Source organism: Haliotis rufescens, unplaced genomic scaffold (genome assembly GCF_023055435.1).
Source record: "Haliotis rufescens isolate VD_foot unplaced genomic scaffold, xgHalRufe1.0.p SCAF_11, whole genome shotgun sequence".
NCBI lineage: Eukaryota > Metazoa > Mollusca > Gastropoda > Lepetellida > Haliotidae > Haliotis > Haliotis rufescens.
This window is the reverse complement of record NW_025963791.1, coordinates 30536135-30553369: the sequence shown is the minus strand read 5'-3', so window position 1 is coordinate 30553369 and position 17235 is coordinate 30536135. Positions and strand designations below refer to the sequence as shown.

Here is a 17235-nt window from a genome sequence, read left to right as displayed (position 1 = left end):
GCGAGAGGCTTAAAATATTTCACAGTACATACAGCATAAATAGGTAAAAAAAGAGAGTTTAATATAATAAATATAATACCGATCACTAGCCATATAAAATATATTTTCTTCGTTTGAGAATAAAATGCAGTTTTGGCTGTAAAACATACATAATAATTACAAAGTAAAATAAGCTTATCAGTATCACTTAACTCTAAGAAGTTGGGATAGCTAAAACTGACCTTTTCGAATTAACTTTCACGCAAATCATCGTACAAGGAAAATCCAGCAATACATGACGTTCATCCTAAATACTTTTATTACACTCAAAACGCTCTTTCATTCACATTCATATTCACATGTCTGCCTGTTTCCAACTATAGAGGAGCAGTAACTGATCTAAATTTGGAAAAGGAAGAGCGTTAAGAACGAGGCATATGTATACTTACATAACTGTTACAACCATACACATTTTTAATCATTATATACGTACGTAATATATTTCCACCCGTTCTTCCGCCAGGCTTGAATAACAGTTCAATCCAATCAGACACATACTTTCCCAAGGAAATATCCTGCACACGTGCAGCTACACTTTTCAAGCTTACATTCTCTGAAATACTCAAACCCAATTTGTTCAGCTTTGCCCTCATACGATAATTCCAATTTTGCACTCGTCCATACGCATACCGTTCAGATCACATAAACACACTATTTTAATCTAAAGAACGTTTTAGTAAAACGCCAATACTGTCTAACAATACACATCCACTGTCTAACTATCGCTGGAATTCATCCCATATCTCCATTAATGGCAACATTTGGAACATATTTACCCAACCCAAAGACAAATCCCAAAGCACGATGGTGAAAGGCATTTACAGAAGAAATGTAACGATGACCCCAGATAGATGCCCAACAACTGAGGACTGACCAAACCATCTTATCATTCAATTTGGAATAAGTAGAGGAGTACATACCTCTAATTGCCTCATATTTACAGATAGGAAGATCTAAGGCTCTGTTATCTGGATTAGCTGCTGCTTTTGCCCAAACAACTGATTTCCTGATTTCTGATTTCCTAACTGATTTTTGTATACATAATCCCCTACTGAGCGTCGTGCGAATATTCCAAATAAGCCATACGGGTGTCTTGGATAATCCGGAACAAGATGGGGTCGTCCCAAAGGCATAGAGTAAATAATTCAAGGTTCACCAAATTTAGATGCGTTGTCACATAGCCTACACGAGCGTATTCATTGACGTACACCACAGTTTATTTTCTTTATTTGTTTTTACAATATCCATATACAAATACACACTCAAATTTTCAAGGTGTATTTAGTTAGCTAGTTCGTCATAGAAATGTCACTAAACATGTCCTTTATAATGTTCAGAGTGTTTAGGTAGCTTGATGTGCGTTCTAAACTGGTGGCTTATATAAATAAAAGCAACAAAACCCTTACCATATTCATAAGCATATTCCATATTCAACGATGTACGATTCAGACCTCATCAGCATGTGTTTATTAACCATTATCAAATGGTGATGAAATCAGGCGTTCGTTAAAAAAAGAATCAGCGTATCCTGCCCCGCCGATGGCCCCCGTCGCAAACACATGGAAAATACAAAGTCAATTGTTCACCTGAACTGCCACAGATGCGTCAAATCTGGAAATGTCCTTTACATGTCTTTTATACATTTTTTAAAAAGTTTTGCTGAGGCATTGCATGTTTTAGACTTGATCAAACAACTTCTGAGTAACAAACAGTGTTAAAAATATTTATGTAACTTTACACATTGCTTGTAACTGAGAATCATTTGGTTTTGAATGGAATAGTAAACTTTTGAGAGAAATGTTAAGGAAATCTTATTTCAATAATAACATATCCAAAAATAATAAATGAAACGTACAGTTATTCGTTTTGTGTTCACAGTTATCTTATTTACAAAGAAATATATTCGTTACAACAGTGATAATTGCCGTTCTAAGTTTCAGTAGGGAAAAATATACGGCAGATTGGTGACTCGATCCTTGATCGGATATCTTTATCAGAATTGTTTGCCCAACTTCAAGTGTCAGGTGTGGCTTCGTAGTTACCTCCCTTGGGTGTATCAGGGAGCAAGGTCCTTCCTAGCGCGTGACACCTTCGTTTCATATCGGTATAGAGAGCTCCGCGGACGGAGCTTTATGTGGGCGGAGTGTGTCAATGTGGGGAAGTTTCGCGGACGATTTTCTCAAACTGGTCAAGACGGAGAATCAGTCAACAGATGTAGTAGTATTGAAAACATCACCTGTGGATTGAGGGTATGTATTCTGTCGTGTATTCAACAGTGTACTTGTGTTTGTCTTGATTCATGATTGTTGTCAGTCTAGACGCAAGTGAGACTCCATGTCTTCAGCTGAAGAGAAACCGAAAGTAGAAATACACTGCTGAGGAACAGTTCCTGTAGACGTCGGGTAATGTAAGAAGTTGACACCAAAGTGACTACATGTACATGCTTATGTTTACTTTGTTAATGCATATTAAATAACACTTATTCAGAATCATACATTTCCTCATTCAGTTTCTGTAAATGGGATAGATATGATAATTATGATGTAGGCTACTACTATATGTAGGATGTCAGATGCCCTACACAAACGTGGTACATTTGTTAAAGAGTGGGTTGTTGGGTCATTTATATTAGTATATGTTGTCTTCCTACACGTGCATGTACATGTATGTAGTAATAGACTTGAACTATTCCATAGACGGAAATAATCAAACCCAACCAGGAAATAGCTGTCACACCCATCTGTTAGTTTGTACATACTGTAACCTCAATGTAAAGAGAGTAACAAAAGTTGCATGTACGAAATGTTGTCATGTCATTAACATTATTAAGAATGTGAAATTAAATACGGAACATACATACGGTTGGAATATATAAACCCACTTGATTGTTTGTTTGAATTGCTATAGACCTGTATATGTTATGTGAGGGAAGTACCTCCGAAGTCATTTTTCCTGAAAAACAAAATATTATTTGTGTGATATCAGTATTTTAGTATTATATTTGTGTGAGGCTATCAGCACACATTAAACAAAGTCGTACTGTAGCAAAAGAAAGAAAGATGAGGTATACACAACTGAAGAGATAAGAGACAGCCTCAAGTAACAAGAGGCAGGTCACATTAGCGGGCTTGGAATTCAGCAACTGCTAATATTAACATCACCAGAAGACGTTGAACGTTGTCCTTGTCTTATCTCTTTATGAGACTGGTAGGAGCCTTTCAGAACTTGAACTATTCAAATTGTAAGACATGTTCCAGTTATGGTGACACAAATCTAGAAAGTACTATTCACATGGCATGTGTGGATATTTCATGTTTTCCAGATGGCGACAGCCCAGATTGAGAAAGTGAGAGAATTCCTCACCTGTGTGATCTTCCAGGAACTGTACACAGACCCCTGTACACTGAGGTGTGATCACACATTCTGCAGGAAATGTGTCACTGGATACATCCAAACCAGAGCAGATGCTGTACAGTCCAAGACGATCCCCTGTGCCTTCTGTCGACAAGATACCAAGGTCCCCCACCCCAGCCGGCCAGTGAAGGAGTGGGCGGGGCAGATCAAACCCAGCATCATTATACAGGGTCTGATCGACACACAGGAATCTGCTACCACAACGCCAGGTGCGACAACGTCTTGTGTATTCACACAATAAGCTAGTGGAAATAATAATTATGACTGTGGAGGTTATATAAAACAATCTGTAGACATAGAAAAATAGATCTCTATCATGTAAGTGCTTGGGGTGATTATGAAATGGGTTTAATGGAATAATCTTCCCTTTCCTCACATTACTTGTGATATGTTACATGTTAATAAGATGTCTGTTGTAGTATAGTTTGAGGTATTTTGTTATATTATTACATGCCAATGCAATGTGAAGGACACATATACGCACTTGACGATTTCATTCGCAGTTGATGACACCAACAAAAACTGCTCCTTGTGTGACGGACTAGGTGAGACAACTCCGGGGACCTCCTGGTGTCCTGAATGTGAAGAGACCCTCTGTGGTAGATGTGCCAAAATACACCGTATTAGCTCTGGCTCTCGTGACCATGGATTGTGTGACCTGTCTGGAGAGGTCAAGGTTAAGAAGAGACGCAAGGTCATGTGTCAGGAACACAAGGGTGAGCAAGTCAAATATCTCTGTCTGGACTGCAACAAGTCACTGTGTCAGTCATGCTGTGTTGTCTACCACAGGAAATGTGACTCTGTCGTCACAATCAGTTCTCAGATGACGAGGATAAAACTTGGGTTATCTCGTAAAGTCAATGGTCTGAAGAAAAAGCTTTTTGGTAAAAGCAAAAAGATAGAAAAACAAAAATCAAGAGTAAGTGAAATAAAAGCCAATAAAGCGTCCGTAAAAGAACACATCAGATCAACTACAAACACACTCGTCGAAAATATCAAGCACAAGGAAAAGAAGCTGTTGGGTGAATTGGATGCAAAAACAGATACTCATATCTCTCAGGTTCGCGCAGCTATAAAGCTTGAAGAGATTGAGATGCAGATGTACAGACAACATTGTGAGTTCATTGACCAGGCCTTGGTATCGGACTGTGAGATGGACCTGTATGACGCGTATCAGGCCTGGGAGTCGGGGGCTGTAGAGTTGGGGGATGTCAGGGACACAGACACAGCAGACACAAGGAGAATAGATGACATCAGGTTTACACCTGACACTGACAACGTCCAGCACATCCTAGATGACCTACAGCTGGGGAAGATTGACGTCACATACCAGACTGAAACCTGTCGGAATCTTATCCGGTAATGGTTGACACGACTAACGGCAGGGCGGAGGGAGATGTGGAGAAACCTGATCTATTTGACGTCACAGTCCTGCTTGTAAATGGTATACAGACATGTGTTGTCACTGACTGCTCCAACAAGTGTGTGAAATCTTTCTACATTGGAAACAATCAACCATGTCATAGTAGACTTCCCCTGGATAACTTTCCACGTGGTCTAACGCAGTTGAAGGAGAACCAGGTGATGGTTGCTGTCCCTGGCTCCAGTCAGATTCTAACAGTAGAAGTGACCCCTGACCTGGTGCTGCTCTCAACCATCACAACAAGCAAGCGGTACTCCAGTTTCGCTGTTCTGAGTCCTTCATCTCTAGCAGCAGGTACTGCAGCCTGTGTTGATATCCTGGACATGGCGGGACACGTGCTGAGGTCAGTCACTACACACAACAATGAGACACCGTTTTCCTTCCCCTACTACATGTGTGTCAACAACAAGGGCAACATACTCGTGTCTGACTGGGGGAACAAGTCTGTGACATGTGTGACGTCAGAGGGGGATGTTGTGTGGAGATACGCCCCTACCGTAGACAGAGCACTCAGCTTCCCTTGTGGTATCTCAACTACAGGCTCAGGGGACATCCTGCTTGCAGGCAGGAACACCAACAAGGTGATACAGCTGATAGAGTCGGGGGAGTATGTCAGAGATGTTCTCACGTTACAGGATGGTGTACGCTCTCCACGAGGTCTCTGGTCGGACAAACATGGCTCCATATTTGTGACTGATAATGGGAAGATCAAGGAATTTATCAACACATAGGGACTGGATGCATATTGAGACCTTTCTAACTGCTTGTTCGTTACATCCGCCTGTCATTATTACCCCCATACAGACCCCACCTCTATAGATGAAATATGTACACATGATAAATAATATGAATTTCGAAATCAGATACAATTCATGGACGACCGTCAAATAAATCAAAAACCTAACATGCTTGTTTGATTGTTGTTTTGTTGGATTGTTGCATGTGATTTATCATTTATGTATCTGCATGACAAGTCAAACTCGCAAATGGTTAGTCGTGACATATCTGAATGTTTTAAAGTATTCCACCAATTTGGGATTCGGCCTTACACATTCGACCCTGAATCACATGTACTTTATGTTCAGTACAGCTGTAGGTGTGAAATATTTCATTACAATTCTGAATTAACCCTTTACAATATGGGACACACACCTGAAACCTCGGATTGTGGGTTCGAATCCCCGATTTGCACTGGTGATGTTTCTTGGTTTCTCTGCTCCGCACCATACCCGTGCTCGTAGATTTCACCAAAGTGGTAAACGTCCAAGACCTACATCACTTCAGCTTTCCTCCAACGTCACACTGACACTCCGTGAAACACAATGAAACACTCTTCACAGTGGTGTTAAACCTAACTCACTCACTCACTTTACAATATGACATGTTGGATAAACTCTTTACAATATGACATTGTGGATATTCTCTTATAATACAATATGATGAATTGACCTTTCCGATTTTTGACGGATTTTAAAAGTTTTTTCTTTCCTCCGGTCTGACATTTAGCACATTGGCTTGGGAACCTGCTTTTAACAATAATAAGAATGACTGCAAAGGAAGCCTTACTCTTGTCTTACTCTTCCATAAACCACCGATCTCTCCAAAGTTTTCCTGTTGTTCAGGTACATGGTAATCGATGGTAATGTCAAGTTTACTCAGGGCACGTGGTTTTCACTAGTTCTTGCAGATGAGTTGCCCACTGCTCGATTGAAGTGGGATCTCTGATAGGACGTCCAAAAGTTAAATGAGCCTGTGTATATGATTCTTTGCGACTATATCTTATGCTTATAGAGCAAGACACCTTTGTGTCGAATTAGAAGGGACCCACGTAAACACTTCGAGTTATCCGAGGTTCGACACAACCGAAAATGATGAATAACGAAGGAATACGCTTGGAAAAGCGTACGTTCGACTCAACGGATTTTAACTGTACAAACTAAATGCTAATTGGGTCTTTGTAACGTGGCTGATGGTTTTTGATGGCACTCCATCGTCGTGCATCGTTGCTCCAACTATCAACCACGGGTTTGCCTGCTACTGATTCAGTTACTAGTATGGCACCGTGGTCACAGTGTTCACTGGCGATCGTCATGCCGAAGACCCTGGTTCGACCCCAACCCCCTCCCCACCCCCGTATGATGCGAAAAGCCACCCGTGCCCCCTGAAGCCATATGGAATCACAACACTTCATTGTTGAGCCTTCATTTGATTGCCTTACGTCATCTTAACAATAGGATGCATTCAGTGAAGTTTCATAAGTTTTTCTTAATTAGTAGCTCACCTGACTGAAACTTCTTTCTTTTCGTTATTCGACATCTCCTCTGAAACTACTAGGCCTATCAATCTGAACGTTTAATGATCTCAGGTATCGTATCTCTAACAGTGCTGCCATAATTCGACCCGATTTTAAACATGGCCTCACCGGCGGCCATATTCACATTCAATGTCATTTGCTCGAATGAACGAGCCATGTCAAAGTATCATTATGAAGTTTGATGTGTAGCATGTGTAATGTTGTACGACGTTTGACGTTCATGCACCCTATTTTCTTCCAGTCTCACTGCACTTTCGACATTTTCTTGGAAACTTAATTGCGTATGCAGAAAGATTTCAGCTATAGTGTTGATTAACAAGTACTCACTTAAGTCCAAACAGGGCACATTTAGAAGCCCTTTGATGAGTGGGGCCTAAAATGTGTGTTCCACTTTCTTTTAGGAATTTTTAATCTTGATTCAACTATGACAGCATGATGGTTGGTGTCGCCAAAGTGAAAATACTGTAGATGTAAAATCAGCACCTTAGACCCCACCGCCCACAAGATTGCAACCGTGTTCGCCACGATTATGTTTCTAGGCTTGTCTGCACCATACCCGTGCTCGTGAGTTTAACCGAAGTGGGAAACGCCTGAGACCTGCATCATTTCGAACTTTCCACCCACATTAATTTCACACGCCGTGATGTAACTCGAATACTTTTCAAAGCGGCGTTAAACCCAACTCACTCAATCATATTAATTAGCAGAATAATATTACAGCGTCTCTTAATGAGACAGTGATTATATCCCTTTACACTTGAATCACTTAAATAACTTAAAGACTGCTTATTTATATTAATCATTCACCTTGTTCAGCACAATATTAATGATACAACCAAAGCATCGCCCAGCCAGGCAGCAAATGGGCGCGGCCTAATTGTTTGTCTGTTTATAGAAACATAGACGAAAAAACAACAACATTTTCTTGGTCAGCCAATCAAATGCCATGGAATCACTATTTTTTATTTATTGTCATTATCATCAAATGTATGTAGTCCAAACATTGAGCTACCACTAGTACACCGAGAGGTCACGTGTAATGTATGGGGGTAAACGTACTCTCCCTGAGCCCGACGTCTGTGTGCAACGTTACACAAATAGACATACCCGTACCCCATCAACCTGAAAACGCTATTATGCTGGACAGAGTAACATGCAACTTTAGTTATCACCGGTCCACGACCAGTTGTATTGATCTTAAAAGCGTCTGGTCTGTGCCAGTTCAGGATTTTATATTTGGTCGCCATAGTAAAGTATGTATTCAGCCTTATCATAAACAATTTGTCATACAGAATAAAGAAGAGCCGGGGTTTATTGATTAGGTTTACTAAGTAATATAATCAAGTGTGGACAATTGCAAGATGCTTATTTATTTTGAACGAGTCGAGAATGCCGAGTACAGTTTACAAGAACATGCAATGTCCTGTTCAACATTGAAGAGTAGTAACTGTCGAGTATTACAGAAAATCAAAACTCCAGTCACGTGAAAATGAAATTGAATGTAGACATTTGCATACAGTGCGCGTTCCATAACCCACACTCAAGTTCTAATGAAACTTTCGTTATTTTATGTTTGTGTTACAAAGACATTTTATTTGATCTCAATAGCTATCATACAAATCGTAAAGTTTATTTTAATAATTTGACTATTATGACTCGACAAGTGGGTATTACGGATAAGAACATAGATTCAAGCAACCCATGCTTGTTGTCAGAGGCGACTTATTGATCAGATGTCGAGCTTCGTCAACTGCATGATGTCAATCACAAGGTTATCTTGCCCATAGCTGTGCTATCTCTGCGGCGTTAAACAACAAAGACGAACCTTGTGCTACACCTGTATCGCAAACCTATATAGGAGCAAGAAAGCAGTTTTCATTCCGTTCGCTTTATTAAAATGGAAGGTATCGACATGATAACGTATTGTCATTGCCCTTCTCAGAAATCAGAAACAGGGAACAAAATCAGATAAAAATCCCCATCTAATTTCATTACTATCATACTCCAAGGCAAAATGTAGAGATACTATCAAAGTCAGATAATATGATGTCTGGCCCTTATCACGCACACTGCATAGCTAGACCAGTCTCGGAATATATGACTTTCCTGTTGTATCCACTGTATTGTCAGCAGGTTTGTGTTTGTTTCATCAGTAATATACTGAACCAAATTAAAAACTTCACAATCCTAAAATTTTAACATTTTTTACCAGTTCTCATTGTGGGCCCTTATTGTGTATTTAAACAGTAATGGCCACGCATTGTCTTCAGATAACACCTGTTTTTGTGCAAATGAATCGATCAAAATCATGTGCACAGCACTATAATGGCAACAGTGTTTTTTCACGTGCAACTGGTCACGTGGCCATAATACCGCACGTGTTTTCAGCCATATTTGTTAGCAGTCATTAACAAAAAAAGAAAAACACAAGAAAAGAAAAGTCGGGAACGTCTGTAGTTGAAGTCGCAAGGACGATGGGTTGTAGTCGACGGACTGTTTATGATTTACAGACGCGTCTACAGCAAACGGGTACCACCGCTGATCGCCCTCGGCCAGGTCGACCACGTGTGACGTCACATGCAGAGGATCGTCAGATTGGCTTACGTCACCTCCGCAACCGATTTTTGACGGCTACATTAACCAGAAATTAACTGTTTAAGGGTAGACTGAGTGCGCAAACTGTTCGAAACCGTCTGAGAACTGCTCACCTTCAAGCACGACGGCCATACTGCGGGCCGATTCTGACTCAATTGTGGGCACAGCGACACTTACGATGGACTCAGAGGAATTGGAATCAAGTCGTCTTCAGTGAATCCCGAATTAATCTTCGATTTGCTGATGGTAGGGCGAGGGTGTGGAGGCGCCGTCATGAACGTTACGCCCAGTGTTGTGTACAGGAAGTTGACAGATTTCGAGGCGGAAGTGTCATGGTGTTGGGTGCTTTCTGTGGCAATGCACGTTCCAGGCTTTTGTCATCCGTGGCAACCTCAACGCTGCTGCTTACCGCGACCAGAACTTCTGCCTTTTATGGCAGCACATGGACCCGGTTTGATCTTCCAACACGGCATTGCCAGACCCCACACAGCAATTGTGACAAGGAATTTCCTTCAGAATGCGGGAGTCAACGTCATAGACTGGCCGTCAAAGTCCCCCGACCTCAATCCCATCGAACACGTCTGGGATACTCTTGCCAGAAGTCTGCGCACCCTCCAGAACCAACCACATAATTTGCAAGATCTTGGCACCATTTTGCAGCAACAATGGCGTCGTCTTCCCAATCATGTGTTCACAAGCATCACAAGGTCCATGCGGAGGCGTTGTGTGGCAGTTGTCAACGCACATGGCCATACACGCTACTGAACTTGTGTGCCATCAGATTCTCGTGCTTGGGACTTGTTACAACTCACTCACTCACTGTCTCAGTATGTAATTTTGCATGTACCAGTGCACGTATTGCATTGCAGGTATCAAAGTGTACGAAGTGTGATGCAGTGTGTTTAATAAGTGAGTGAGTGAGTTGGGTTTAACGCCGTTTTTAACAATATTCCAGTTACATCACGGCGTGTCAGCTTAATGTGAGAGGAAAGCCCGAAGTGATGCAGGTCTCAGACGTTTACCACTTCGGTGTAACCCACGAGCACGGGTATGGTGCTGACAAACCTAGAAACATAATCGGGGCGAACCGGGATTCGAACCCATAATCATAGGTTTCTGGCGTGCCCAAGGGACGCAACTATGCACAGCGAATTGCGGCGCCTGAGACGACTGGGCCACCCGTGCCACCGTGTTTAATAACCGACCATTCGGTTATCTTGGCATAACTCGGAGGAATGTTAAAACGTTGTATCCGAGAAAAGTACTAGGAAAAGAAATTTAGTCAGGTTTACTTAATAGTATTTTTTAATATTCTATTAATGTTCTGAAAAGTGTATTGTGCACAAATATATACTTCCTACACTGTCTTGTCCATTACTATCTATCACGTGAACATATTACACGGAAGTGGAGTCCGATTAAACAAAGTCTATTTTAGGTATAACAATTAACTTGAACGTAGTTCTACGAATCAGTAAAACGAAAATGCAAACGAATACCAGGAAATATGATTAACTTTTCCCTAACCGGTTGTTTCAATGAGGAAATAGACTGTTCCGATTCTGGTCGCCATAGAATGCCCCTTACAGTTTCATAAACATTTTATTTGTATGGAAAAGAAATGCCTTCGTTAAATCTTGTAATGTAACACCGTGGCAGTCAGGGTTGCGGCCTAGCTAGGACGCCAAAAACATCGATATCAAACCGTATTTCCTCCATTAGACGCGAGGCCGTCTATTAATTTTCCCGAGAGCCCTTGACTCGGCGTGTATTAGAGACCTGGCGTGCATTAAGAACCTGGCGTGTAATAGAGGAAATATAGATAGTTTTACAGTTCATATGGGGGTGATCGATCGGCAGACATTTTTTAATGAATCGATTTGTCAGCTATCGATGTATTAATACGCACGTTTTTTGTGCGTGAAGTTGCTTAGTATATTTGAAAGGGGTTTCTGTAGCAAAAGGAAACCTCTTTTTAACCAATCAGAATCAATGTCATGTAGAATGAATAACAATCTTAGTTTTGTTTGTTAGTTGTTTATATTCCAGCTCCCACACATGGGTATCTGTGATTACACCCATTGATAAAATAATTAATTAATTAATAAAAATGACATACTGATAGTATCAAAGTGGCATAATTCTCAGTTGCAGCCTGATGCGACGACATGACCTCCATGAACTCTTGTTCGGCAACCACAGGCCCCTTAAACCGTGCGACCTCCAATACCTCCAATATGTCGAGCGCTTGGCTCCACAAGGATGACCTCGTCAACCAACACCTCCCCGACCTCCAGTCTGTCGAACACGTAGACCAAAAATGACCTCGTATACCAACACCTCCTCGACCTCCAATATGTCGACCACAAAGATGACCTCGCGAACTGACACCTCTCAGAACTCAGTATGTCGACCACGTGCCCCCCCCCCCCCCCCCCCCCCCAAAAAAAAAAAAGGACCTCGTAAACCAACACCTCCCCGACCTCCAATATGTCGACCACGTGGCTCCATAAAGATGACCTCGTTTACCTACACCTCTCAGACCTCCAGTATGTGTGTCGACCACGTGGACCCTCATTGATGACTTCATGGTCTGACACCACCCAGATCACCACATCCAACCCAAATACCTCCAGAATGTCGACCGTGTGGCCCCTCAAAGATGACCTCGTTCATCGACATCTCTCCGACCTCCAGTATGTCGACCGCGTGGCCCCTTAAAGATGACCTCGTTCATCGACATCTCTCCGACCTCCAGGATGTCGACCGCGTGGCCCCTCAAAGATGACCTCGTGAACCGACATCTCTCCGACCTCCAGTATGTCGACCGCGTGGCCCCTCAAAGATGACCTCGTGAACCGACATCTCTCCGACCTCCAGGATGTGGACAGCATAGCCCCTCAAAGATGACCTCGTGAACCGTCACCTCCGATACACCCAGTATATCGACCACGTGCATTTACATAAATTTGTCGGACAATGAGTGAGTTTCATTGCAATGGGTTATTGTCCAATGCCAATCTCCCCGTCTGTCGATGTATATATGTAAGTTGAAGGGACCTACATAAATACGTGTTATCCGAGGTGCGACACAACCGAAGATGGGGAATATAGAATGAATACGGTGTTTGATTGTATATATATCTTTCCAACCTCTCTATCTTATCAATCTGCATATATATGTATAGATATTCGTTCTATTATCAAACCGGGAATAATTAATTTTGTCCGCCTACGGTCCACGGATAAAGTTCAACGCCAAATGTACAAATGAACAATCATGTTCCTGGAACTCAATAAATTGTTGCGATTACATAGTTATACCACGTGACATTTTATATCCTCATTGATATAGTTCCAATCATTTAATTCATGCAACGCATCCTACATTTCAATACTTTGATTGAGCAGTACGGTCGGTGTATAGTAACTAGCGCATTGGCTTTAAAAGTTTCACGCTACGTGTGTTACTCCTGATTAAGCAGCGCCATGCTACTGAAACCTTTACATATATCTGTGCCGATTAATTTTAAAAGGCAATAGAAAGTTAATGGACATGTTTGATCCTGTTTTATGGTATTATTATGCACACGTTTATAGGTTGATAAGGAAACAAACGTCATACTTCAAGTACAGCGTTCGAGGAACCTGTTTGGAATTCACCTGTGTTCTCATGACCCAAGGAACTGTAAACGTGAGTGTGCCTTATTTTAACCATCACTAGAGATGTTGTTACCAGTAACTCTATATATGCACTCAAAGGAAAATACATTTTTGCCAGGCCTATGATTTTCAGTGAGTGAGTGAGTGAGTTGAGTTTAACGCCGCTTTTAACAGTATTACAGTTATATCGCGACGTGTCAGCTTAATGGGGGAGGAGTGATGTAGGTCTCAGGCGTTTACCACTTCGGTGTAACCTACGAGCTGACATGGTGCTGATAAACCTCGAAACATAATCGGGGCGAACCGGGATTCAAACCCACAATCATAGGTTTCTGTCGTGCCCAAGGGATGCAACTCTCTACAGCGAATCGCGGCGCCTTAGACGACTATGGTTGTCAATGACAGTTGTGGTCATCTGCTGCATGTACCATATTACCCTATGCCTTTGAATCGTTCGTTGATCCGAGGGGAAATCGTGTGACCTGCTCGTCTGAGGCTCCACATTTCGCTGAGCGGGCCAGAAACCTATGGTCGCTGGTTGGAAGCCAAGATTTCGGTTTTAGGTTTTAGGCTTTAGGTTTCATAACACCAAAGTGTTTCTCCAAACTGGTAAACGTCTGAGACCTGCATGAATCTGACATGCTTTGATAAATACTGCAGACAGCTGTGTTTAACCAAACTCACGCACTCGTTAATCCAAACTATTGTAACCAGCCACGGTCCGGATTAAAGGGGTCTCACTGTAGAGTGTTGGTTGTCGGCTTGTGAAGCAGGGTTGGGTGCCTGTGTAAGGCAGGCAGCGTATCTTTGCACAGATAAGAGTCACAAGTCGCCACATCGTGGTGTTTTATGCAAGCAGATCATCCATGACCACTAACTTAAGGTCGAAAGAACAACAGATCTATGATACAATAAAACAGGACTACATTTATCCTGTGGTGTGTGCGTAGCTGATTTCTTAAAACATCTGTGGGCGTTATTTCTGGTGGCCCAGTCGTTTTATGCGCCGCGATTCGCTGTGCAGAGTTGCGTCCCTTGAGCACGCAAGAAACCTATGATTGTGGGTTCGAATCCCGGTTCGCCCCGATTATGGTCCTAGCTTTGTCAGCACCATACCCGTGCTCGTAGGTTTCACCGAAGTGGTAAACGTCTGAGACCTGCATCACTTCGGGCTTTCCTCCCACATTAAGCTTACACGCCTTGATATAACTGGAATAATGTTAAACCCAACTCACTCACTCACTCACTCACTCACTATGGCATCATGTCAAAGAGCATCGCGCTTTGTTTTTTCTACAACCCGCATACACAGAACCATTTGCCAAAAAAACGACATAAATATTTTCTTATTTACATGACTCTTACGACCGCCTCCGTGGTCTAATGGTAGACCGTCCGCCCCGAGAGCGGTTGGTCTGGGGTTCTGTCCCCGGCCGCGTAGTACCAAAAGACGTTAAAAGTTGGTACTTGTTTGTTACCTTGTCTGGGGCTAAACAAGAACTGGTCGGCACAGAGTATACTGTATGTGATTCGGATATTCGTGTTAAACTGCGGCATTGTATCTCAGTGGGCTGGCGCTATATATTCGGCATCAGTCCGGACTCGTTCAAGACTCTCACAGGGTCTCTTAGCACCCTAGCTATATTAAAGTCTCAATGGTACTTTCTCTGTTTCAGTTTCAGTAGTTTTATGACAGCCATTCGGAGGTGTAACATTCTATGCGTGTAGTCGGACTGACGCAAGTACTAACGTCAGAAACAACACGCAAGTTACGTTGTCTTAACACGCTGACTCATTAAAACGCAGGTTCCTATACCTTACAGATGTCCAACAGTACAGATCTAGGAAATATAATTCCAAATTGTCAAGCCTCAGGACCACGCCCCAGTAAAAAGAACAACAAAAGAGGAGGGGTAGGAACAGTGTCCCTCGAAATGTCCTACCCCTTTATGGTCAACCTCCGAATCAGCAAGGAGATAAATGAAACTTGCTCCATGATCGACCTGCTCAATACACAGCTCACAAAGACAAGGCTAAAGCAGAGTGAAAGAATTGAGCAAACTCTTCTTTGTCAATGTTTAGACGTTTGCAAAAGATATGAAACTAAAGATAGCAACAAGCACACTCTTAAAACTCAAACGTTCTCTTTGGCCTTGTTCACAAGAGAATTGGTGAACAAAAATGTTGATCCGAATGAGCCTTTGTCTTATTTTGACTGGGATAAGGTTGCATCCTTAGAAATAGTTAGGTGTCACCCTGATGTAAGTATTCCTAAGAAACAGGAGAATTATGACGATTTGAACAAGCGTCAACAGCATCGACGACGGACACTTATCAAGCAACAATCCAAGAAGAGTCTGTCTTTTCTCACCCAGTATCAACTGGTCCCCAAAGCCATCATCAGTACTTCGTCCTGTGGACAAGAGGTTCAAATCAACTTTGAAAATAAAGGTGATAAATCTCCGGGGTCTACGTGTGATAGCCTCCGCTCTCTCGTCGGTGTCATGGACAGGTTTTGTGTAAGCGAGGCTGCCTATCATGAAATTACACAGTTATATCCAAATCTACCACGCACTCATTCCGTGATAAATACCCGTCGAGAAATGACTGCCACTTTCGCCATCAGTCGAGTACCAGGAGAAGTTAATGGAGCGATGGTTAGCTTCAGACAGGAACTGGATAAAAGGTTGAAGGAAAAAATACTTGAAAACCCAAATCTGAAGGAAGTCATGGTTCAATTAAGCAGTGATGGAACCCATGTTAGTCGCATATCGAACTACGTAATATTTGCCTTTCGGTTGGTAGACGCAACGTACACGGATAATCACAGTGCTGATAACGTCATAACTCTGGCTATCTTAAACTGCAGAGAAGATTATTTCAAACTCAAAACTTCATTACAGCCTCTATGCGAAGAAATTAACTCAGTCATTGAAGCAGGGCGAGTTCATATTGATGACAAGGAGATAGCAGTTAAAATTGTGTTCTGTGCTGACATGAAGATGATTCTCACAGTAATGGGGCTTGGGGGAGTCTCTTGCAATCATTCCTGTCCTTGGTGCTTAGTGCATAGGGATGACAGGCACAACATGACACACCCATTGGACTACTTCAACAGCGACAACATGATGAGGAACTGGCAACGAGTAACAGAACATGCTGTAAAACGCGAGTATGGGGTCCATCATACTCCTCTCCTGAAAATAGAGATGGAGGACTTTATTCTGGATGAGCTGCATCTCCTGCTCCGGATTACGGACGTCTTGGAGAAGAACCTGATAAATGATGCAATGACTCGAGATAAAGGGCGTGCAGCAGTGAAAGAGAACCCTAAACATATGGGTGAACTTGTAAAGGCTATCAAATCCTGTGGGGTGCCATTTTCTTATTGGGAGGAAAAGGAAACAAAGAAACTGAAATGGACAAGTTTGAATGGGCTGGAAAAAAGAAAACTTCTGTCTAAACTTCCACAAGCATTAAAAGGGAAGCTTCAATCAAACACTGAGGAGAAAGTCCTAAGCTTGTGGAAGCTGTTAGACGATATCTACAGCACCATTACCGCCTCTGAGCCCATGAGACCAGAAGAAGTCTTCAAGTTATCACAAACTTGGGTAGAAACGTTCTTGTCACTTGGCCCTCACTTATCAGGATACACTGAAAAGAGCGTAACCCCTTATGTTCATTGCATGGTGTACCACGTACCGTTTATGCTAAGAAAATTTGGTACATTGAGAAAATTCAGCTGCCAAGCATTTGAGAAGCACAATGATGTTGTCAAGAAAATACA

The 17235-nt window shown here is 42.2% G+C and overlaps 1 protein-coding gene across 2 annotated transcripts; it reads left to right on the top strand.

The window, feature by feature from the left end:
* Nucleotides 1-2116: 2116 nt before the first annotated feature.
* LOC124132571 (E3 ubiquitin-protein ligase TRIM56-like) lies at nucleotides 2117-5780 on the top strand. Of its 2 annotated transcripts, none has more exons than XM_048392541.1 (3): nucleotides 2117-2288; nucleotides 3362-3623; nucleotides 3957-5780. In XM_048392541.1, the coding sequence occupies exons 1-3, from the start codon at nucleotides 2172-2174 to the stop codon at nucleotides 4814-4816; spliced, it is 1239 nt and encodes a 412-aa protein (XP_048248498.1). In that variant the 5' UTR covers nucleotides 2117-2171; the 3' UTR covers nucleotides 4817-5780. The 2 variants fall into 2 exon arrangements, with proteins under 2 accessions (XP_048248498.1, XP_046352494.2); XM_046496538.2 differs by having other exon boundaries at nucleotides 3362-3662.
* The last annotated feature ends 11455 nt before the right edge of the window (nucleotides 5781-17235 follow it).

Bases quoted from the DNA above. Each gene is read 5' to 3' on its own strand.
- LOC124132571 (XM_046496538.2), top strand. From the start codon at position 2,172: ATGTGGGCGGAGTGTGTCAATGTGGGGAAGTTTCGCGGACGATTTTCT. The intron at 2,289-3,361 runs GTATGTATTCTG...CATGTTTTCCAG, and splicing joins ACATCACCTGTGGATTGAGG to ATGGCGACAGCCCAGATTGA. The intron at 3,663-3,956 runs GTGCGACAACGT...TTTCATTCGCAG, and splicing joins ATCTGCTACCACAACGCCAG to TTGATGACACCAACAAAAAC.